This window comes from Antedon bifida, chromosome 10 (assembly GCF_963402885.1).
Source record: "Antedon bifida chromosome 10, ecAntBifi1.1, whole genome shotgun sequence".
Classification (NCBI taxonomy): Eukaryota; Metazoa; Echinodermata; class Crinoidea; order Comatulida; family Antedonidae; genus Antedon; species Antedon bifida.
This window is the reverse complement of record NC_136235.1, coordinates 20,000,533-20,025,341: the sequence shown is the minus strand read 5'-3', so window position 1 is coordinate 20,025,341 and position 24,809 is coordinate 20,000,533. Positions and strand designations below refer to the sequence as shown.

Genomic DNA, 24,809 nt, shown 5'->3' with positions numbered 1-24,809 from the left:
CAATTTTAATTTGTTTTATTTGAAAAAGAAAACAAAAATGAACCAATAATGATGAGAAATTTTAATGAAATGAAAGTAAAACAAAAGATAATTTTCTCACCTTTATTTTCTTAAAAGTTTTTCTATAAAAAGTTGCTACTGTATATTGTTTTGTGAGTTCCTTGTTTAAGTTCAAAATGTATTGTGTTGGCTATACAATTCAAACACGCTACCAACCAATCGTATGTATATCCTCCACAGAGACCTATCACATTGTGATTGTGTAAATCATAGCAGACGACGCTAAAGCATGCTGGGAGATTGCCCGCACTATGTTCAAAGTACAGCTTTATGTGTCAATGTCAATATTTAACTTTATAACAATGGCTTCCGTCCGCAGATTTGGTTGGTAGGATCATATCATATAGAAAGAACAAAGACATTTATTCCGGGTAAACATTGCACAATATGACAGGAAGCTAATATGCGATCGCCAGTCAATAAAAATTGTTGGAATTTGAATGATTTGCCGGAACTGTATATATACATAAATTGAAGATTATACAATATTTAGAAACAATGTTTGATTTATAGCTGTACAGATAGATAGCTGTACACAGATTATATAACTATTGGTGTAATTTCTGACTTTTATCAAACTAGCCATCTCTCACAAGTAGTTGTAAAGGGTTCAAGTACCATTCATACTAATTGCGAACACCATGTAATACATACTAAAAATCTTAAATTGACAATAATATTAATTTAGCTGTCATCAGCTTAGTTTGGACTATCAGTCTGGTTCCTACTTGGATACAACGCAACAACGTAGGCGCAACAGAAGTGAGTTGACCAATCACAATGACAGTTCATTGTGTGATTGGTTAATTTACGACTGGTTTACATCCTTGCGTTACTTCCAAATATGAGCCAAGCTTAAAATTAGTTTAGTGTTTTAACGTCAAATTTTTGTCAAAGTCCTAGTTGTATCGTTTTGTTCTATGTATGGCTATAGATTTTTTCTCATCATCAATTATTAATTTATGAGATGAGATGACATTAAAAGCATCTAAAAAATGCAATAAGAGCATATTTTTATTGAGAGATGAGAGGACGTTAATTATACATTGTCAACTATGAGCCCATGTTAGACACCTGTTCAAACCCCGCCCATCCACAACACAGACACGAGTTGCTTGCTTTCCTCGGCCAACCACATGGCTGCTGTTGAGTTACTGTCCTGAAACATAACCCCAAGATGTTTGTAGTTTTGTTTTTACTATACAGGAAACTCCAAAAACAAAGGCACACATCCAGTAATTAGTTATCCGCTTGGTATACCAAGCGGATAACTCCTTGTTATTGTATGAGATCAATATTTTTTTTCTGTATTATTCTTCTTTCCTTCCTTCCTTTTTGTGAGTCGTGTTCCTCTAAAATGTGTAAACATAACATTTCATAACTTTTACAACATATGGGCATTTACGTGAAGTTGTGCACCTCCTATTTTTGAATGACGTCATAGTTGCGCAACGTGACTTACGCGCAATTTTATGAATTTCAATGATTGATCATAGATTAAAAACCAAAAGTCATTTAGTATTGACACTTTGACAAAATTTAAGTCATATCAGGGGCAAACTTTCTACGGATTAAAAATGGCATGTTTCACAAGAAGTTACGCGCGCACGTGCATTTAAAATTTCAAAATGCACAAAATTAATTTCTAATCAACTTTTTACGCGTTTCTTGTCATTTTGAGCATGTCAAAAATTCCCACGGGCGCACAATTTTTTACGCGCGCGGTGCGCACGTAGCGTTTAAAACATATTTTTTTCTCTTGAATTACATTTTTCAAGCCTTTCCTAGTAATTTTGAAAACAATTTAGACCTTTTCCAGTTTAAATAACGCCATACGAACACGTTGAATTAGACAATTCGTGCGCGTTTTTTATGAAAAAGCTTAAAAAATCGTCAAAATTATGTCTTTTTTTAAACAGTCATAGTTTCTAAAGTAAACCGTTAACCGTTTATTTTTATTACAAAATCTAGAAGTTGATGAGTTGTAGATATCGGATCATGCATCAATAAGGCTAAAAAAACATTGTGACGTCATCGTATGGCCACACGAATGTAAAATATAGGATTTTTGTCTCTTTCGTTATTGCTCATCACATTCAATGGAGCGCATCACGCTTATCTGTATTCCTTTTTCTCCTACATTTATATATGGTGTAGGTCAATCAACTTTCTTTAGCATGAGATAAAAATATTTTAATTTTTATGACGTCATCATGCCTAAAAATTTTAATTACGCGGGTCATTAATTTCATCTTTACAGTAAATTTTAATCTGTAATAGCTCGTAAGAATAACATGTGATAATCACGATTAAAACGTTTTCTGGAAGCTATTGGATTGTAGATACGAATTCATGTAAACATTTTGCCAATCGGATGTTGTGACGTCATCATATGGCCAGTTGAATAAAAAAAGTTGTATTTTCATATTTTGTGTAATAGTTCATCACATTTAAAAGGGTGCGCATCTATATTTTACGTATTCAAATTTCTTCTATACGTTAATATGTTGTTCCTGAGATAATTTCCTTCTGAAATTGCTATCTAAGTGTTTCATTTTGATACCGTCGCCATGTTAAAAATTGGAATAAATGGCGGGTCCCGTAATTTCATCTATTCTACACTGTATGTAATATGTATACAGCTTATACTGTTTGCATGTATATACTATATGACACAAAATTGACAGAATTCAGCACTAACAGCATATCATATTCTTCAGTTCTTGTCATAATGCCATAAACTTTATCTGTGTGCAATATTCCAACGTATGACGTGCACGTGGCGTTTGTCGTGGTGCGGATAACTAACTCGTCAAAGTGACGAGTTTCATGTCTAGTTATATTGTTTTATCAGGAAGAGTGAAATTACTTTTATTCTGGTTTTATAAAGCAACTCCTTTTTGTGCACATAAAAACTTCATCTAGTGTTAGAAGATACAACATTTTTAACACTAATTTGAGACACAAAGCACCTCACGCTTATTGAAAAGGAGTGACCTATTTTTAAATATCTACTTTATGAATCTGATTATTTTTTTTATTATTATTTTATATTAACAATAACAATTATTTGAAAGATTAGAATTCCAAAACAACTTTTGATTGTGGCACTTAAAAAAGCAGAACACTCAAGATAAAGATACAGAACACATTGCACAAAACTATCTTTTAACAATAGTACAATTAATCTATCCATTAAAGGTTAAAATTAGTATTTAGTGTAAAGTCCCTATTATGACAAATTCAAACCAGGTGTCTAATGGGCTATAAACATTTAAATTGATTTTCATTAACACATTTTTTCTTGTCCTAATATTTATTTAACAGGCAATTTATGGATTACATTTATTAAAAGTAAACATACAACAATATTTGGAATTTTTTGGTTTAGTATGGTACAAAGATCCGGCAATAAATCATCGATCTATTGACATATTTTTGTTTACTCAATATGGCTTATGTCTAATCATGCAGGCATCGGCATGTAAGCCATTCTCGAATGTTCTATCTGTTTTGTAGGTCTAAAGCTCTGTCTACACTGTCAAACTTTGTGACAAAACAATGTGATGTGCCCATATAATATGGACATGATGATGTCATATCACTACCATTTTTGGGCACATCACATTTTTTTTGTCAAACTAGTTTGATAGTGTAGACAGAGCTTTAGGCAGAAATAAGGTTTGTTCGCTGTTGCTGGTGGATAAGAGTTATTTTTCTTTCTTTAAAAAAAAAAAACGATAGTTAATGATCAATTATAGATATGTGAGAAACTAAATTCATAATTATATTCATAAACAATATAATTAATAAATGAAAAGAAAAATCCTATTCAATTCTATTTGAATATGGCTATAGTACTCATGTTTACCACCCACAGCTATCTTGAACGGCCAACCCAAGCCTGTGACCATGGGGTTACCCCCTTACCCTTCTGAAGTGCCTTTTTCAAACAAACACTTAGTAATAGTCTACCGATCATCATGAGCAGCAGGCAAATTTAGTTAACTCTAGGGTTAAATATATATTATTCTAAGCTTTGGTAACGCTCAAAGTTTGCCCCCCTTTCACTTTTAGGCAAAAAGAACCCTCCCCTCTTTAACAATCCAGTCTACGTGCTTGTCACCATGTCACTGCACATTTCGTTGGGTTTCTGACCAAAATTTAAACTTTGACCGCAACAGATGATTGTTGAGTTACCATTGTAAAAGCACTCGCGTATCTTCAATTGCACAACTCCAGGCACTTTTAATCAACAATTCCAAGCAACTATAGTTTAAAATCGGGTCAAAAGGCTGGCATTAGTCTGGCTTTAGTGTTTAAATATACTGTAGTACTGTATTAAAATAGCCGATACGCTTCAGAAAGCTCTGTCTACACTATCGAACTTTATGTGACAAAAAAATGTGATGTGCCCATATATGGACATGATGATGTCTTATCACTCCCATATTTGGGCACATCATACTAATAACAAGCTATGACTACACTATCAAACTAGTTTGACAAATAAAGTGTGATGTGCCCAAATAAAGAGATATGATGTCATCGTGTCCATATATGGACACATCACATTTTTTTGTCACATAAAGTTTTATAGTGTAGACAGAGCTTAAGGCATTATGCAATGCCGGATGAATATTGACATTTTTATTATATGGCGTACGTGCAGTAAGAAACTTTTTCTTCAGTTATTGTAATTGAGGTAATATAAACCTCAAAATACATTTTTGAATGACGCACTGTGTCTATATACATAATATAAATATGTAGTAAACGGATCGAAGTTGACAAATTAGCTTGTATTAATAAATACAATATTTTATGACCATATGCACTTCTACCTCCAAATAATAAATATTATTTTATTATTATTTCTTCCAGATAACGAAAGTGATAATGATTATCAAGATAAAAATAACGTACCAACAGCGAGAGTCGTCGGACTCGTTCAGAGAAACTTACGAGACTATGTTGCTACCCTACCAAAAAATGAGGTCATTATTTTAGATATTGCAAAGATAGAAACCACCGTGGAGGCTGGATTTAGTATCAGCTTTATATACAATTCACTCTAGGTTACCCAACCTGGGCTACCCAGCCTGGGCCAACCAGCCTGGGCTACCCATCCTGCGCTAACCAGCCTGGGTTACCTAGTCTATCTTCCTTTTAGGTAATGAAGATAAGTACATAACCATAAAGCTTGATTCCTTGCGACACAAGTAATTTGACCAATCACAAGCGATGGATAAGGGGATACTGCTTGGGCCCAATAAAGTATCTTCTTATTAATAAGGTATCTCCTAAATAGGGTTTGCCGCAGTGTGTAATATAAATATAGAGGATTGAGGCACATTCAAGAGCATGTCTCCTTAATAGGCCTGAATAGGTCTGTCGCAATGGGCTGTACATGCATGTAAAATTTTTTTTTTCTTCTGTCCCGAAATTGAAGATCTACTAAACTTTTAACTTTGATATTGAATCCGTAGGGAAGCAGTGTTCAAAGTGGAAAATCAGGAGCAGTGTTGGTCATACCATATGACTACAGCATACCCAAGATAAGAATAACAACATCACAAGTTGCTAGTCTACAAGATCAACGGTAAATGTTGCTTTACACTCTGTAGCTCCCACTTACACATTATTCAGTAAAATGCAAGCATGATGATATTATCATTTAGTATACATTCATAAACACTAATTAAATTCCCCCAAAAATATATTGGTAGCTTCAATTAACATGTGTGTTATTTACTTAAATTAGTTATTGAAGTTTCATTTTCTTCCATCTCTTAATTTTTATCATTTCACACTTCTGAGGAAGATCAAAGCATATTGATCGAAACATCAAGAAACACAACAGTTCTTTTCAGAACTGATATATGTGGTGTACCACAAAGTTTATATCAACATTTCATTATTAGAACATGTGTTGAATTACTGATTTATTTACTAGGATTGTAGTTCGCATAGACTCATGGGATTGCAATTCTCAGTACCCCAACGGCCATCTAGTTCGTAGGTTGGGACCAATTGGTGATTTGGAGACAGAGATAGCTACCATTATGGCTGAGTATCAATTATCAATGGCAGAATTCTCTGAACAACAGGTAATTTTTTTTTCATTTTTCAAAAACGTAATCATTAATATTTTGCTATTACTGTATATGCCCCCAGTATAAACCCACTATATTATACAGTATAGTGCACTATATACAGTATAGTGCATTATATACAGTATTGTAGTGCCATATAACAACAGTATAACCCTTCTTTTGGAACACCCCTATTCATGGGACATCCCTATCAAGAGACCACCATGTTTGGCTAATTATGTGTTCTAATGTGTTTGTACCTTATTAATGATTGTTCATAACTTGATGGGTTATCTTTTAGCAACTTGAATTACCAACTAATAATAAAGATGATCCATGGGCAGCAACGCAAGAAGAGATTAGCAAGAGATTAGATTTGAGAGATCTACTAATCTTTAGTATTGATCCTATTGGATGTGAAGACGTTGATGATACACTATCTATTAGGTAGGTAAATTCTTTAATTGTAACTACGGTAATTCAAATAATAAATAATACCGCTAACATAATTTTAGGTACATTTATAGTGTACTGGCACTGTACTGCTGGCCTATCAAGGTACCCTGTTTTATAGGCAGCCCCTTCGCTAGGTGTAATACTGTAAGATAAAATTGTGTAGCGCTAGGGAAACGCAAGGGTACGCGCAAACTTGTGGGAATAAAGAGGAAACAAAACCAACTCAACTACTTGTGCAACAATCTTTATTATTTTGTGACTATCAACATAAAACAAAGCATAACACACATTAAACTAGGCAGCCCCTCTATTGGGAAAATCCTGGCTCTACCACTGGTCTTAAAGGATGCTCGGTATTTTGAATACAATTCTGATTTTTTTTTAACTTTTAGAGAGCTTGAAAGCGGTGATCTGGAGCTTGGAGTTCACATAGCTGACGTGTCTCATTTTGTTCATCCAGACTCTCTAACAGACGTGGAAGCTAGACAAAGGTATCATGAAATATTTTAATTATAGGACGATAAAAAACATGAATATAAAATATAAACAAAAATTAATATATAGAATACATACACATTATTGCACAAAACTTTTAAAATGTGGTTACTATTTCTTTGTACTATTATACCACAATAAATAAACTTGTTTCAGATCTACTACCGTGTATTTGGCTGACCGGCGGTTTGACATGCTACCAAGCATTCTAAGTGCAGACTTATGTTCATTGGTCAGTGGAGTTGACCGTTATGCAGTCAGTGTAATCTGGCACCTGAACCCGGTCACCTATCAAGTAAAGGATGTGTGGTATGGAAGGACCATTATTAGATCTGCTCATAAAATGTTTTATGAGGTATGTTGTACGCACATAGCTTGGTGGTTAGTGCACTTGTACACAATAGAATGCCTTTGAATAAACACTAGTAAAGTTTGATTATCACAGTGTGTTTTCACTAGGAACATTTTTTACATTTTTTATTTATTCAATTTCTGCCATATACAATACAAAGAAAAAGATAAAACGAAATATAAAAGACAAGGAAAGACCAAACAGGTGCTAAACACCTATGTTAGTTGGTCAACCCAGAACAGTGCACAGAAATAAACAAAATAAAGTAGTAGCCAAATGAGCAAATATCAATAAAGAGTTATTTAGATTTATTAAAAGGTACAGAGTTGGACCAAGTTTCAATAGTTTTATTTGTTAAATGGGTAATCTGGTTCCTAATTTAGTCTAAAGTATAGTAAAAATGGCTTCTTGTTGTATCAGGCAGCTCAAGCAATGCATGATGGGAAGGACGTGAGAGCGGATATTCCAGAACTAAACGGCATGGATGCAATGTCAGTAGAAATAAGGTATACATTTCGTTATTCATTTTCAGTTTCTGCAATATATGTATTATTAATAAATACTTTTAATTCTTTCATATAAATTAAATATTTGCCAATCTTTAAAAAGAATTCCTATTGTTATTTTATTATGATAATGGACAAATAAAGTTTTTCAGTATTTTCAGTAGTAATTAAATTCTTTCGTATAAATTAAATTTGCAGAATGCAAAGATTGAAATGGTGTGTTGACAAACTAATGGACGTTGCAAGACACCTTAAAGCTAACCGGGTGAAAGGGGGCGCTGTTCAACTTGAAGGTCTTGAGGTTAAAGTTGAGCTGAATGAAGAACAAGAAATTGAGAACTTAATACCAAAACAGGTGATTCTACTACTCTGGTATAAGCCCACCCTATAACCCCATTTTTATACGCCCACCTTTAGCAATGTGTAACCACCATATACCTAGCCCTGTAATCAATATTAAAGTGCATTCCACTTTTAAAAATAAACTAATTAAAATAAAAAAAAATAATTTTAAGCACAAACTCAAATCTTATATCATATATGTGGTACAATCTGGGTATTGTATGTATGTTTAATGAAAAAAATCAATTTTCATTGCAATATTACACACTGTATATAAGCCAAATTTTTCTTCTTGAAACTGTAAATCCCAATACAAATAATTAAAAATGTATTAATGTATTTACTATTGTACACCTGTACTTATATTTTCTTACATATTTTTTCTAGACAATGGAAATTCATGAGACCATAGCTGAATGCATGATATTCGCAAATCATTGGGTCGCTAAGAAGATTGTTGAAACCTATCCGCTATGTTCTTTGGTATGCTAACAGATTTTTATGTGTTTTCAAAATTTATAGAGGGTGACCCTAAACAGCGTATGCTGACAATCAAGGGGCCCTCTATGAAGGGTTATACCTAAAGCTCTGTCTACACTATGTACTTTATGTGACAAAAAAATGTGATGTGCCCATATATGGACATGATGATGTCATATTACTACCATATTTGTGCATATCACTACCATATTTGGGCACATCAACTAGTGTGATAGTGTAGACAGAGCTTAATACAGTAGTAAGAATCAAGAATCAATCAAGTCAAAAGGAATATTTCATTTTAAGAATAAAAACAATTTTGTATTTATTTTTTATTTATTTATTTTTTAATTTAGCTTAGATATCATCCACTGCCAAGACAGGACCACTTTCAGCAGCTTGTTGAAAGTGCAAAAGCTAAGGGTTTTGAAATTGACACAAGGTATTCTGTAATATTTTAATGTTTATATTCTATATTTCTTAAGCTCTGTCTACACTATCAAACTAGTTTGATTAAAAAAAAGTGTGATGTACCCAAATATAGTAGTGATATATGCCCAAATATGGTAGTAATGACATCATCATGTCCATATATAGACACATCAAATTTTTTTTGTCACATAAAGTTTGATAGTGTAGACAGAGCTTTACATACAACTCCATCCTAATATCTATAAACAGTGTTGTATAACATCCGTTAAGTCACGGTAGCACATCATCAGTTTAACATGACGAAAGTAGTTCCTGCTTTTATTCAAAATGGATTTTTTTTTATAGTACAAGCAAATCGTTAGCAGACTCATTAGATAAATGCGTTGATGATGTAGACGTGAATGTAAACCGTATGTTACGCTCTCTCGCAACAAAAGCCATGTCAAATGCTTTGTACTTCTCTACCGGTAGTCTACCAAGGGATCAGTTCTTTCACTATGGTAAAAACAACATAGTTTTTTTTTTATTATAATTGAAATACAACTTTACTTAAAAGTGGCCAGATTTATTCAATTTAAATGTTAGGTAAAAAACAAGTATAGGAGTATAAGTATGAGTTGTTAAAGATAGAAGTTTATAGTGAAAGTGATATTACTGGTAAATAGTATAAACAGTAAGTAACAAATCCGGGAGCAACATGTAACCATAACATAGGCAATACTGTGATAATATCACGCATGAGTGGAGGACCATTAAGTTAAATTAAATCATTAAATTAACCATTAAAATAAATAAGATGTTAACATTGTTTAAAAGTGAAAGTGATATTGCTATTATAAATAAAAGATGAAAGGATGAATACAGGTTAAATATATAAACATTTCATATCCTGTATTTTGCTCTGTCTACACTATCAAACTAGTTTGACAAAAAAAGTGTGATGTGCCCAAATATGGTAGTGATATGCCCAAATAGGTAGTGATATGACATCATGTCCATATATGGGCACATCACATTTTTTTGTCCCATAAAGTTGGTGTAGACAAGGCTTTATAATACAATTTTTTTTTCTGTTCAGGATTGGCTTTGGATTGCTATACACATTTTACATCTCCTATTCGACGATATGCTGATGTAATTGTAAGTATACCAACATGTATTATAGAGTATAGAATCAGAATTATAGTTTAACTTGAGGATAGCAAATATATTCCACCTATCATATGTATAAGTGTTTATTTGAAACAATACACTTTCAATGTATAATCAAGGTCTACTGGCAGTCTTGTGTTAAAATTGACACATAAGTGGTTTGAAAATGTTACCTTTTTATACCATTTTTAATTTTTTTCATCATCTTTTAGGTTCATCGTTTATTAATGGCAGCTGTGGAAGGTGACAACAACAACTTAATTGTCAATAAAGAACTGCAGGAAATATGTGAGCACATCAACAACAAACATAGGGTAAGCTGGTGTCCTCCTAAAGTTACACCTTATCCATTGGACCATATATGGACATGATGATGTCATATCACTACCATATTTGGGCACATCACACTTTTTTTGTCAAACTAGTTTGATAGTGTAGACAGAGCTTAAGACTGTTCTGTGTTTTGTGAAACTGAATAAGTGTGAATTTAACTTAAATTAAAGTATGTTTAGTGTTTATTTTTGGTATTTTTCTTTATTATGTGTACATTTACAGGCTTCACAGCACGCACAGAAGGACTCGCAAGAATTATTCCAAACAGTTTTCTTTAAAGACAAAGATGCAGAAGTTGACGAGTGTTGTACAGTAAACGCCATCATAGAGAGTATTAGATCCAATGGATTCCTAGTATTCATTCCAAGGTAAATGTGCACTCATTTTTCAAGTACCTTTTGATTATAGTTCACTTCCTATTGAACCAAATGATGGATTAAAATTACACTTTATGAGCTACGTACACCACAAAAATGGCATTAGCCTAACAATTTGCTATGAAATGTTTAGCCATGATATACAAGATCAAAATTAAACTATACATTTTAACTGCTGAATTTTCTAGGTATAGAAATTGTAAAATTAAAATACATCGTTGACATAGTTAATAACTTACTGTATATAAAATACAAACTGTATGAATTGAACCTGTTTCCCTTAAACTCTATCAAGCTAATTTGACAAAGAAAGTGTGACGTGCCCAAATATGGTAGTGATATGACATCATCGTGTCCATATATGGGCACATTTTTTGTCACAAAAAGTTTGATAATGTAGACAGATCTTTAGATAGAAAATGTCAATCCAATTAATTTGACCATTGATTGAAGCTTAATTGGAAATTAATGGTGTTTCACTTTAAATGTAAATGCAATCTACAAAACTCACCTATTTAAATGTCCATGTACTGCCAATGTTGTATTAGTATGCAAAAGTAATCAGATAAAACTCATCCCTGTTTCCTTTCTGCACACTGCACTGTGTTACACAAAACCAATTCTACACCTAAATTTCTTTCATTTGATTGGACGATTGTGGGTCACATGGCATGCAATAGTACACAAAACAATTATTAAATGGATACACCAAGCTGAAATCTGTTTAAATCCATTGGAGAGTTAGAATAGAAAGCAGTACATGTGTTTGACAGGATTTGAGTCCACAAGCTATGGGATCCAATGGGAAGTATCCCATTAAAGGAGCTCTGTTATGGATTTTATGTTTCAAATACTTTGATTGTGTCAATTATTAACAATGGCTTCCGTGATTCATCCATAAAATCTTACTAAATCTAAAACATATTCTCAGTGGAAAACTTCTTTTTTTTAAGCTGACTTTGTTTCGTGGGTTTCATTTACAGTTTTTGTATATTTTTATTTCAAATAATATATTTTTATAATATTTTTTTATTTAAAGTTCATTTTTGTCTGTTTTTATTTACAGGGAATAATTTCGCCAATGTAGCATAGCAAAAAGCTATACAAAACAACCTTATTGCTACACATTTATAAAATGTAGCAAAGAGTAGCAAAAAACACAATACAAAACTGTGCTTTTTAACTAAAAAATCAACATTTCAAAAAAAGAAATTTTTCCCTGTTTAACATATTTTAAAAAATAAGTTCATTTAATATTGCAGGTATGGTATGAAAGGAGCGGTGTTTTTACAAGATAAGAACGGACTTGTAATCGATGTAAGCGAGAAAAACAATCCAACATGGACGTCAGGTAACGATTCATTACACTTTATAATATCAATAATGCAGGTAGATTGTGCTGTTTACATTATGTTATTAGTTGTGTTATGAAATGAAATTTATGTGACAAAAAATATGTGGTGTGCCCAAATATGGTAGTGATATGTCCAAAAATGGTTGTGAAATGACATCATTATGTCCATATATGGGCACATCACATTTTTTGTCACATAAAGTTTGATAGTGTAGACAAAGGTTAAGATTAAACATTGAGGTAGAAGCCTGTCAAAAATGTGCATGGAACTACAATTTACTTTACTTGGACACTGTATTGAGGTTAAGAACTTTTTTTAAAACCCAAAAGTCTAATAACCTTTCCTACAGTACAGTATAATTATCACAATTCAATCCAAACTTTGTGGTTTCAATTCACTGTACCATTTCTATTTTTTTTTTTACTCAACTAGGTTCAATATCAAGGTCAGATTTCACTATTACCGTGGCAACCATGACTTCTTCTACATGCTATGCATTATTTGACCATGTCACTGTAAGTACACATTTGTTGTAAGATTATCCAAGTAAATATAAATATGCATATTTTGATACTCAAAGCCGTTCACTACAGCTCTGTCTACACTATCAAACTTTATATGACAAAAAAATGTGATGTGCCCAAATATGATAGTGTAGTTTTTATAGCCCATGGATATGCGTGCGTTTGTATTACAGGCAACCGAACAATTTTTGTTATAGTATAGATATGTTCATATATGACATCATCATGTGCCCATATATGAACATTATGTCATATCACTACCATATTTGGGTATATCACTACCATATTTGGACACATCACACTTTTTTTCAAGAGTATTGTAGGAATACTTGAACAATGTTTGTTTCTAATTTTAGGTACGTATTTCAGTGCAGTTATCCCATAGTCATTCACATAACATTAAATATGAACTTGTAAGCAATAAACAACATGAAGAAATACAAATGAACCAAGCACACAAAAGCTGTAGTAATGTACAGGTAAATAAATATTAATTTATTCACATTACATTAGTCAACCTTCTGCTTGATGCATCACATCATATGGTACAGTATCAACCTTCTGCTTGATGCATCACACCGTATGGTACAGTATGTTCATGAATAATTCAACTGATTATTTCTCATAGTAATTTTTACTTTTATGTTGAATGAATAAGACATATTGCCAAGGATAGTATACACTTCCCATCTTTGCAAATTGTAATGCAAAAGATAGGACACTAATTTCAATTTCAAAATCCTGTTCACAAGACCAACATATACACAAGATGCTCTACACAAACAAAGTCTTATTATAATTCTTGGGAGAAGAGTTGTTTTTTTGTCATGAAAAAAAATCCTGATATATAGCTACAATACTCGTCTGTTTCTATAATATAACTAGTACAAACATTTGTGTTTTGTGTTCTTAGGATGTTGTGAGCGCTGTAAAAGAGATGCATACTGATAATGAAGATGATAAAGATAACAGCACAACAAAACAAACTTGCAATGAGTTCAGTCAGAGCAACTCCAACATGTACCAATTATTAAGGAATTTTAAATTAATGGCTCTTCAAGAATGTTCATGATTCAGGCTCTTTTTTTCATCATTTTCATGATAACTTTTGACCTTTAACATAACAGGCAATACCTTATTAATTCCACCAAAGATTTATAATTCCATAGAGTATTAATATAGGATATTTACTATTGCTACAATCCTTTACTCAAATATAATCCCACCCCCTAACTTAGCATAAATTCAGGAACATCTCATGTTATGCAATCAAAATCCTGGCCCTAATTTTCATCATGCGTGTGTTATGAACACATTTTACTGTGTACAACTGCTGGCATGTGTTCCTTGGCAAGTGCATATGTTCCTGCATATTTAAAACTGCGGTTGACTTTTTTACAATGTACTGGTATTTGATCTGCATCGATCAACTCATTTATTTTTATAGGAAAAAAAATGTATGTAATGTATATAATTCTAAGTTTGTTACAAAGTACTTTAAGTATTTTAAACAATGTAATGCATAATTATTTATATTTTACGCTTTTTATTATGGTTTTGTAAATTTTAAATACGAAAATGAATTCTTTTATGGTTTTTTCACATTATTATGGAATTCATATTTTTATAAACAGGTTAATTTATCATGAATCTAAAGTGCTGTAATAAAATTGGTGATTTTGTAAAATAAAAATGAAATGTTGTATGAAAAAAAGACAATTTTGTATTTGTCTATATCATATTACTGTGTTTGAAACACTACTATTCAAGTTCTACAATTGAATCTCCCGTAAGTGTAAGGTTCTTGTTACTGTAACTATATTTTTTGTACAGTATCATACCGTAGACAAACCTTAACATAATGCAGTCATCACATGTGATACGTCATGTTACACTGTATTACAACAGTTGCCTAATACTAGACCAAATAATGCCATATGTGGAGTACATAGAATCGGAAAAGTGTCTGGTTACGGTAAATGTCGACTATTATAGGACGAATAAACCTTGTGGTACGTCTATTTTGTGGCATTCCAAATACAAGGTGACTTAATTTTCTAGATAATAATTGTAATTTATCTAGCTTACAATTATTAAATTGTTTAAAATATGTTTGTTCAGTACAGGCTCTATCCATGGACACCAGGATTTCAAAGGAGGGCTTGAAATTACAAAATATTCCATCCCAGCCTCTACACCAATCCCCTCCAAACAAACAAAAAAGTATCACAGAGAGTTTTAGCTATGAACATGAACATTTTTTATTTGAAAAAAAGGAACAAAAGAAATAGAGATATAGAGAAATAATTATTTTAGTCTATACTTATGACCTCATTCGTACAGCTTGATTTTAAATTAATGTCACTTTCTACAATACAATCATTATCATCATCTGCAATGTTAAACTTTGTCTGTTTTTCTGATTCATCCATTATTTCTATAATGTCCCCATCTAGCTCTTTACTGCCTATTTCCTTATTTGTTTTACCTTCTTGGCTTAGCTGGTGTTGTTCATCTATTTCTATAATATCCTCATTGATCTGTTGACTCCCATTCTCCATCTCTTTTATTTTAGCTTCTTGGCTTAGCTGGTTTTGTTCATCTATTATTTCTATAATGTCCTCATCCAGCTGTTTACTTCCTTTCTCCTTATTTGTTTTACCGTCTTGGCTTAGCTGGGTTTGTTCATTTATTTCTATAATGTCCTCATCTACCTTTTGACTCCCATTCTCCTTCTCTTTTATTTTAGCTTCTTGGCTTAGCTGGTTTTGTTCATCTATTATTTCTATAATGTCCTCATCCAGCTGTTTACTTCCTTTCTCCGTATTTGTTTTACCGTCTTGGCTTAGCTGGGTTTGTTCATTTATTTCTATAATGTCCTCATCTACCTTTTGACTCCCATTCTCCTTCTCTTTTATTTTAGCTTCTTGGCTTAGCTGGTTTTGTTCATCTATTATTTCTATAATATCCTCATCCAGCTGTTTACTTCCTGTCTCCTTATTTGTTTTACCGTCTTGGCTTAGCTGGGTTTGTTCATTTATTTCTATAATGTCCTCATCTACCTTTTGACTCCCATTCTCTCTATCTTTTGTTTTACCTTCTTGGCTTAGCTGGTTCTGTTCAGCTCTTTCCTGGGCCATTCTTGCAGCTTTTCGTCTAACTGCAAGATTTCGTTTTTCCTCAATTCGTTTCAATTGTTCGGCAGTCAAAGCATTCTAAATTCAAAGAGACATTAATTAATAATATTAAAGAAGTATATACAGGGGAAAACAATACTTTTAGTATGTGCCTGAATGAAATTTATTAGAGATGTATTTTCAACTTACACTAGTAGATTGAGGTGTAGAAGCTGTCTGAGGAATATTCATAGGTTGGTGAGAAGTCTGGGAATCGGCAAACAATTCATCAAATTCATCCTGAGCTGGTATAACAGGTGTACTAATAGGTTTAGCCACCGGCTTATCGGCAAACAGATCATCGAAATTCCACTCATCCTTCTCTGGCGTTTTTTCTCCTGATGGAGCATTGCTGTCTTCAACAGTTTCCATGTTCTGAACAGGCTCATCATCATCGAGAAGCGGTATATCCAATCGGATTTTCTTTACGCAAACCTGTACTGGTTTCTTGGATCCTAGTTTTTCGATTCTTGCTATGACCTCATCAAAGGTCATCCGAGGGCACAGTCGGTGAGTCCAATGCTCCATTCGATGCATTAATAGGTTCAAATCATCTTTTTCATAACCTTTTCCCTTAAATTTGACATGTTCCATGTGTCTTACCAATGTTGGTAATCCACGTTCACCAGACAATCTACAAAAACAAATTGTAGTACACACAAACTTGAATTAACTAACTTCATTTCACCATTTTTAGGCCCGGGGCCTCCCTTATTTCAAAATCCTGGATCCGCCACTGAACTGGGTTTAGCCAACAATACATGACTTGAATTGTGGTACCAATATTGGTGAGGTTATAGTATTACCTTGCTGGGTCAAGTTTTGGTTGAGGATTTCGAACAACTCTCTTGGCACGAACTTGTGTTTGTTTTGCTCCAGTGTTAGCAGCATGAGCGTCAAGAATAGCTCCAATATCACCCTCTGGAAAAAATACCAATGAAGAACAAATACTAAAACAATAACATTGTCAATATCATAAAATGCATAAAATACTTATTGTGTTGTACTTAAATACAAATGCAACAGGATCATTGGAATATCACAAAATGGATGTACTGTAAATTCTTGTTCTACAGGTTTAACATACATTTTTTAGTGATAAGTGAATTTTTTAGACAATGTGTTGGTTAATATTCAATTATTGTAATTTTAAAACCTTCTGTAGGGTCCTGTGTTCCTGTTGCAATATCTATATCCAACGTTGGCAACTCTTGTGGTTCAGGTGGAATGTCATCATCAGTTCCAGCATACTCATCATCATTGTTTGCAGAATGGTCAGACAAATGTTCCATAATTAATAAAATCACTGCAATAAAAAAAAAATAGAAATAGTAACTCAGTATATGAACACATTATCAATTCCCAGTCCCCTTACTTATTAGGCTACTGGGCCTACATGCCAGTCCATACATGTGATTGTGGAAATTGTTTGTAAAATTAAAAATCATTCTTGCCTATTTTGTTTTCAAAAACGAAATGTGTTTTAACTAGGAATCAACCTGTTCAGTCTATAGCATATGCCTACTAGGCCCTACTGCGAACAGCGCAACTATTCGTTAGGCCCAGCTAGTATAGGCCTCGCTAGGGCCAGGCCAGGTCCTCTACTACTAGCTAAGCTAGCTCATCATATCCAGCTAGGCCACTAGTTAGTAGTATAGTACTACAGACAGGCCTAGCTGTAGTGTAGGCCTACTATAGCCTGTGTGAGAGGCCTAGCCTTTATATATGCTGCTTGATTATATAATGTCATTTAATCATTGTGAGTTACAGTTTTACTTTCTGACCTACCAAAATGCTATATTTAACCAGATGTAGTATCGACCGTAAGGGGGTGGCCGCTAAATGAATGGCCCGAACCTACCAACCGTCTGCGGGCGCCTGGTTCTAGTGCTTGTGACGTATGGACGGCTGGGCGTCATGCGCAGACGGTTGGAGCAGACCAAGAATCGGGGCAGTTAGCCACGGAGTTTGCCGTGGTTAGAAGGATATTACGGCTTTTAGCAGTATTACCAGAGGATTTATATATATCAATTGGATTTGCCCCAAGCGGGAAGAAGTTCCCAGATAGGTGAGTATCTGGTGCACTTTGTTAAACGGGGTGAATACAATATTGGCGCTGCGAGCAAAAAAGGATAATTATTCCTGTATTTTTGCTTGTTTTCCTAAGGAATTTGTGTGTGCGATAAAAGACACACTTGTTCCGCATATTTATGCAAATTAGTTTCCAAGGTCGGTAGGAAAAGCATTTGCCGCGTTATTGCGGTACGGTGGGTTAGTATTACTTAATTGGATACATATATTTGTGTGTCTATTGGGATTGTGATAAATTAATATTTATTTCGCTTTTGGAAATCGAGAATCGATCTCCAGCGGCGGGGTTCAAAATTCCCGGTTTGGTGATAATAAAGTACGGGGTTTCTTTAGTGAATAGTAGCGTCTGGATTACCATGCCCATAGACGGGAATCGCATTCGAGTGAATTTCTGTACACTCGAGCAATTATGCGATATTCCGGGAATAGGGGTGGTTCGGGCGGACGAAATTTTGTCCCTTAGGACCAGATTGGGGAATATTTCATCCGTAATAGATTTAAGTTCTATTAAGGGTCTGAGTAAGAAGCCAGAATTCTTAAGCAGATTCGATTTTTCACCTAACCCTAGGTTGTCACCCGAGGATTTTCGTCGAATGTTGGGTTCTGTGTCTTCGTTGGTAGATGATCGGAATGATTTTAGTGTTCATTCCCCAGCCCAACATTTAGAATCTGAGGGTGGAGCTGAAAGGGGAGGCTCTGGGGCAAAGGGAGTAGAATTTGATAAGGCTCACCATAGATTAGGTGTTATGTCTCCGATGGTCCTGCGGCAGGGGTCGGCATCGTCTGGGTCTGCTGGGGTTAGTAAGGGCGCCAATACAATTAAAAGTGTCCTAAAGAAGGCGGTGGGTCCCGGGAATGACGATACTCGTTCCCGGAAAACTGAGCAAAAGCTTAAGTTTATGTCCTTTAGGGAATTCTCTCTTTCTCCAGAGAACCAGGAAGAGGGTTACTCTAGTGGGGAGGAGGCTCATGTGGGTTCCGCAGAAGACTACGCAGCGACTCTCCGGTACAAGGCTGGGGAAATATCCTCATGTGGAAGGGGGAAAGAGTTTAGCGGGAATAAAGAATATGGGACTCCGGTATCAAAAGGGGGATATCCGGCTCCACAGAGGGAATCTCAAAATTACGAAGTTGGTACAGCCCGACAATGGGCAAATACGAGAGAGGGGAACTCATGGGGTGGAGATAGATCAGGGAACGGGTTCCCTGGGGATGGTACTTGGGACCGTCCTGGATATCGTCCAAGGGATGACAGACCAAGACTCTCACACAGGCCTACTCATCAGGAATCGGATTGGACTTCGGACCGATCCGGGAGGTGGGACGGATACCAGGGGTCCGAGTCTCCTTATGGATGGTCATCCGGTCGTCCACGGGAGGGACCAGGTCGTCAGGACTGGGACTATTCATGGGTCGTTCCACAACCCTGGGGTAGATACGAAGAGAGGCCAGTATTATACCAGGACCGAAGGGATAGAGGTCCAAGGGCCGGAACTAGTGGTAATAGGTCAGGGGGTAGGCCAAGATGGGAACCTTTCCGATCTAAGGATGTCCCGAGAAGCCTGGTATATAGAGGGAAGGATAATTGGGCTTTCTTTAAACGTAGATTTAGGGCTTTTTCGGAAGAGCATCATCTTTCGCCCTGGGAAATGAAGGAGGCGTTTTGTTGGTGCGTGGAGGGGGCTGCGGCGGACCTCTACACCAATTTAGTGACCATGGATGGGGACATTTCCTTTTGGGACATAATTCATGCCTTTGACCAACGGTTTACGGAGGATGAACTTCCTGAGGTCCTCCAGGCCAAACTAGAGACGGCATCCCAACATGAGACAGAAACCGTAGGGGAATGGGCCGATCGGGTATTAACCCTAACTAGGAAAGCCTTCAAGCCACTTTCCAATGAATGGATACAGAGACATTCAGCTATGAAGTTCTGTATTGGGTGCCGTAACACGGGGGTGGGGAAATTGGTACTTTTTGAAAACTGCGCGACTATGTCCGAGGCGCTTAGAAAGTACGACAAATTTAACAGCCTCCAATCTCTGTATGAAACAAAATGGGGAAAGGAAATAACATCTCTACCACCCCAGGCCAGGTCTCCAACGGTCTCGGCTAGGCCGATGGCGCGATCACGCCCGCTTTCCTCCACTTCCGTCCAACCGGAGGACGACAACGATAGTGAAGGGGAGGGGGAGCCCCTGGTCCGGTTAGTCGAGCGTAGGCCAGGGATGGAAAATAGGGGATTTTACCGACCACCACCTAGAGGTGGGTCCGAGGCCCGACCAGGTGGGTTAGGTAAGAGGGTGATGGCAATCGAGGCGGATTTAGCCCAGGTTAAAGGGTTGTTAAAAAGGGTTCTGGAGATAGTAGAGGGCGGGGACCGAACGGGTGGGGGTTCAGGGCCGCCACCTCCTCCCCAATCCACTACTACTACCTGGGACCGCTGCTTTGAATGTAATGAGGTGGGTCATTTCAAAAGGGAATGTCCGAAATTAGCGCGGCAAGCCAGGCAGGTAGGGGAACAAGAGGATCCTTTAAACGAATAGGGGTCGGGGGTCGGGGCCTGACTACCGACTGCCAGCGTTCTGAAGGCTCGTGCGCTAAAAAGGAAGAGGGACAGGGGTACCCGGGTGGGGATCCTCTGGCGGTGTCCGTGGATATAGTTAGCTTAAAGGAAAGGGAACCATGCATAGTGGTAAATAGAGTGGAGTCAGCGAATGCATTGCATGCCACGGTGTTTGTAAATGGGCTTCGCATGGTAGCTGTAGTAGATACCGCCGCTGATTATACAATTCTTTCAGACCGGGTATTTGCCAAGCTGGACCCTGCCCCACCAATAATTGCAGAGCTTTCCTTTAAATTAGCAGGTAGGGGGACTTCTATGCCGGGATACCGGGTAGGCCCAGTCACGTTCGCATTAGGTTCCGAGGTGTACACTGAGTATATGTACGTGGCGCCGATTAATGACGATATGTTGCTGGGAGGGGACTTTTTGATACCCAATCGAGCTCTTATCGATTGTGGGAAATTATTACTATTTGTGGGAACAAGTACACTTTCTCTTCGCAAAGAGGTGGGGGAGGTTAACCCTAGGGTTGCCCGGGTGACGGTTGGCAAGCGCAGGGTGCTTCCTCCGTTTTCGGCGGGTTACATACTGTGCCGGTTAGATGTAACAGGGGAGCATCTCCCCGATTATTTCATTGAGCCCGATAATCAGGGGAAAGTTTTAATTCCAGCCACTATTCATCGGGGTGGGACTGTTCCCAAAGTTTGCGTGGCGAATCTTACGGGCAGATATGTAACACTGAAACATGGAGAGGTTGTGGGGAATGCCACTGAGTGGGAAGGTAATCATGCTTCTCAAGGGGGATCGGTGTCCACCGTAGGGGTTGACGCTTCAGAGAAATCCTCCACGGACCAGGGTGGGGTACCACAACACCTGGAAGGAATGTTAGCGGATGTAAGGAAAACCTTGTCCGATTCTGAGTTCGATAGGGTGAAACAACTGCTCATTGAGTTCCAAGATGTCTTTGCCGCCCATCAATTTGATATAGGAACTCTGAAGGGGATCGAGCATACTATTGATACGGGGGACGCGCCGCCAATCCGACAACGACTCCGACCAACTCCTATGCACTTTGCCGGGGAGGAGGAAAAGGAGATCGATAAAATGTTACAAGCAGGGGTGGTTCAGCCTTCAGTGTCCGAGTGGGCCTCCCCACCGGTGTTGGTACGCAAACGGGACGGCTCAGTGCGGTTCTGTATCGACTACCGGGCTCTAAATAATGTTACAATTAAAGACGCCTATCCTCTACCCTTGGTACGGGATTGTCTCGACGCTCTGTCGGGCAACACGTGGTTTACCAAATTGGATGCCATATGGGGGTACTGGCAAATTAATATGGGGGAAAATGATAGGAGAAAGACGGCATTCATTACCAAGTACGGGCTATTTGAATTCGTTAAAATGCCGTTCGGGCTATCAAATTGCCCAGCCACTTTTTCACGGGCTATGGGTTTAGTATTGAGGGGGCTAGCCTGGGACACCGTTCTTGCCTTTCTGGATGACATTGTAGTGATGGGACGGGATTTCGATGACCATTTGGGCAATGTCCGACAAGTTTTAGAGCGTTTCCGGGCAAGCAGCCTTAAGCTCAAGCCGAAAAAGTGTATCTTTTTCCAACGGGAGGTGGAATTCCTAGGCCGGGTAGTTGGTGGGGATACCTTATCGGTTTCGGCTACGGATGTTACTGTAGTCCGAGATTGGGCCGTACCTACCTCGGTAAAGGAGTTGCAACAGTTCCTGGGACTGGCTAATTACCACCGGGAATTCATTGACCATTTTGCCGATAAGGCTGGCCCGTTGTACGAATTACTGGGTAAAGGGGTCCCATTTGTGTGGGGGCCCGAACAGCAAGCTGCTTTTGCTGGCCTAAAGTTGGCTCTCATTACACCTCCTGTTCTCACCCTTCCCAATACCAGGGACGAATTTATTTTAGATGTCGATGCGTCAGACCTGGCGTTAGGGGGAGAACTAATACAAGTACAAGGAGGACGGGAGAAGGTAATTGCGTATGCTAGCACCCGACTTACGGCGGAGCAACGCAATTACTGTACGACCCGAAAAGAATTATTGGCGGTGGTGTATCTGACGCGTCATTTTCGCCACTATTTGTTGGGTAGACCTTTCCGGGTTAGAACAGACCATAACAGCCTGGTCTGGTTACTGTCGTTTAAAAACCCCCAAGGGCAATTAGCTAGGTGGATAGAGGAACTCAGCCTTTATAATCTTGTTCTGGAACATCGTAAGGGGGTATTACATGGGAATGCAGATGCGTTATCCCGTCAGGCCAAACCGGTTGACCACTTTGAGCAGGGAGTTGACCCCGGGGATTTACCATGCGGGGGATGCACTTATTGTGTCAGGGCGCATGGCCGGTGGGTCCGTTTCCGGGAAGACGTAGATGACGTGGTCCCGATCTCACAAATCCGGCAGATAGAACCGGACCCTAATGAAGGGGGGTTGGTGGACCCGGGTGGGACTACGATCGAGGTCGTACGGGGGCCTTCGTGTTGTGCCATTAATTTGGTTCAAAACGATGTGGGGGGGATTTCAGCTATACAACCCGACGGTCGGGTATCCATGTGTTGGGGATACTCCTGTAAAGAGCTTGAGCAATTTCAGGCTAAAGATCCCGATTTAGCGGTTATCAGGGGATGGTTAGAATTGGGGGAACCGCCAGACGGGGAATTATTTAGATCCAGTCCAGCGACTAAACACCTATGGCTGAATCGAGAGTGGTTACATATCGGGGAGGATGGGCTCCTGTACATTCTCAGGGATGACATGCGGGGTGCGGCGACTGACCCAACGGGGGAGGAATGTTACCTCCGGGGGCTGGACCTTCTTCGGCTGGTGGGGGTACCCCGTGGACAGAAACTGATTTTGCACAGTTTCTCGTCATCGGTATTCATTGTGGAGGAATTCCTGAGATTCTTCCCAATGACCTATTTCAGTTTCAATTTGGGGGTAGGGCGAGCGTGCCCAGCTGTGCAGGAGGCCTGCAGATACCTCATGTACCAGTCGGAGCGCCGGGTCCTACTGGAGACGGACGCCCCTCACTTTCGTCCGGCGGGCCACCGGGTAGGCTCTCCCTACCTCATCGGCTTCGCCGCCGAAGCCCTGGGGAAGATTACGGGGATGGAGGCCAGTGAGGTTCTGGACCTCACCTGGAAGAATGGCCGGGATCTGATCCCGGAATAGTCTTGCTCCGCCAAGGGGCCCAGAAGTGTTTTTGTTGGTTTATTAATAAAATTAAGAGAAGAGTACGGTTATTTTTAGTTCAGTTAACAGAAGCTCGTTTAGTTGTAATTTGCACCAGGCCCACGGCCGGGTGCTACGTTTGGGATCACCAGTTAGCAATTCATTGAACCCAGTCTCAGGGACTGGGCTGCAACGCTGGCCAGGGGACCCCGGGGACTACCTCTTTTTCAAAACCGGGGGGAGTGTAGTATCGACCATAAGGGGGTGGCCGCTAAATGAATGGCCCGAACCTACCAACCGTCTGCGGGCGCCTGGTTCTAGTGCTTGTGACGTATGGACGGCTGGGCGTCATGCGCAGACGGTTGGAGCAGACCAAGAATCGGGGCAGTTAGCCACGGAGTTTGCCGTGGTTAGAAGGATATTACGGCTTTTAGCAGTATTACCAGAGGATTTATATATATCAATTGGATTTGCCCCAAGCGGGAAGAAGTTCCCAGATAGGTGAGTATCTGGTGCACTTTGTTAAACGGGGTGAATACAATACAGATATATCTTCTTGGCTTCTTGTGTTTACTCACCGATCAAAACAAAATTTCGCGCGAAACAAACTCCAACCAAGCGGAACAGAAAATGTGTATGCAACGCCAAGAGTGCATTTATATTATTCCTGTTTACAATCAGATTCATACTTTCATGTGGCATCAACTCCTACGGTTGATGTTAATATAATTTTAATAATATTTCTTTTGTTAGAAAATCCAACAATAAATTATAATTATATATATATATATATATAATTATTATTCAAAAGAAATGAAT

General features: G+C 37.7%; 2 protein-coding genes across 4 annotated transcripts in view; one reads left to right on the top strand and one right to left on the bottom strand.

Annotated features, from left to right (window-relative positions):
• LOC144853656 (DIS3-like exonuclease 1) overlaps positions 1-14,658 on the top strand; it is a 25,579-nt gene extending 10,921 nt beyond the window's left edge. Inside the window, exons 8-25 of the mRNA XM_078711406.1 lie at positions 4,945-5,057; positions 5,550-5,662; positions 6,017-6,170; positions 6,457-6,602; positions 7,004-7,102; positions 7,263-7,461; positions 7,879-7,964; positions 8,163-8,319; positions 8,694-8,789; positions 9,143-9,228; positions 9,564-9,718; positions 10,297-10,358; positions 10,583-10,684; positions 10,926-11,071; positions 12,343-12,431; positions 12,868-12,950; positions 13,316-13,438; positions 13,873-14,658. Of these exons, the coding sequence (XP_078567532.1) occupies positions 4,945-5,057; positions 5,550-5,662; positions 6,017-6,170; positions 6,457-6,602; positions 7,004-7,102; positions 7,263-7,461; positions 7,879-7,964; positions 8,163-8,319; positions 8,694-8,789; positions 9,143-9,228; positions 9,564-9,718; positions 10,297-10,358; positions 10,583-10,684; positions 10,926-11,071; positions 12,343-12,431; positions 12,868-12,950; positions 13,316-13,438; positions 13,873-14,031 (2,168 nt within the window). The 3' untranslated portion in view covers positions 14,032-14,658. The remainder of the gene's footprint in view (positions 1-4,944; positions 5,058-5,549; positions 5,663-6,016; positions 6,171-6,456; positions 6,603-7,003; positions 7,103-7,262; positions 7,462-7,878; positions 7,965-8,162; positions 8,320-8,693; positions 8,790-9,142; positions 9,229-9,563; positions 9,719-10,296; positions 10,359-10,582; positions 10,685-10,925; positions 11,072-12,342; positions 12,432-12,867; positions 12,951-13,315; positions 13,439-13,872) is intronic.
• A 537-nt stretch (positions 14,659-15,195) lies between these two features.
• LOC144853866 (uncharacterized) lies at positions 15,196-24,609 on the bottom strand. 3 transcript variants are annotated; one of them, XM_078711721.1, is made up of 7 exons: positions 24,539-24,609; positions 17,924-17,946; positions 17,292-17,441; positions 16,942-17,056; positions 16,286-16,769; positions 15,848-16,174; positions 15,196-15,763 (listed from the first exon to the last, which is right to left on the bottom strand). In XM_078711721.1, exons 3-7 carry the CDS (start codon positions 17,425-17,427, stop codon positions 15,272-15,274), a joined length of 1,554 nt encoding a protein of 517 aa, XP_078567847.1. In that variant the 5' UTR covers positions 17,428-17,441; positions 17,924-17,946; positions 24,539-24,609; the 3' UTR covers positions 15,196-15,271. The 3 variants fall into 3 exon arrangements, with proteins under 3 accessions (XP_078567847.1, XP_078567845.1, XP_078567846.1); XM_078711719.1 differs by having other exon boundaries at positions 15,196-16,174; XM_078711720.1 differs by lacking the exons at positions 17,924-17,946; positions 24,539-24,609 and adding an exon at positions 17,590-17,835 and having other exon boundaries at positions 15,196-16,174.
• Positions 24,610-24,809: the final 200 nt, after the last annotated feature.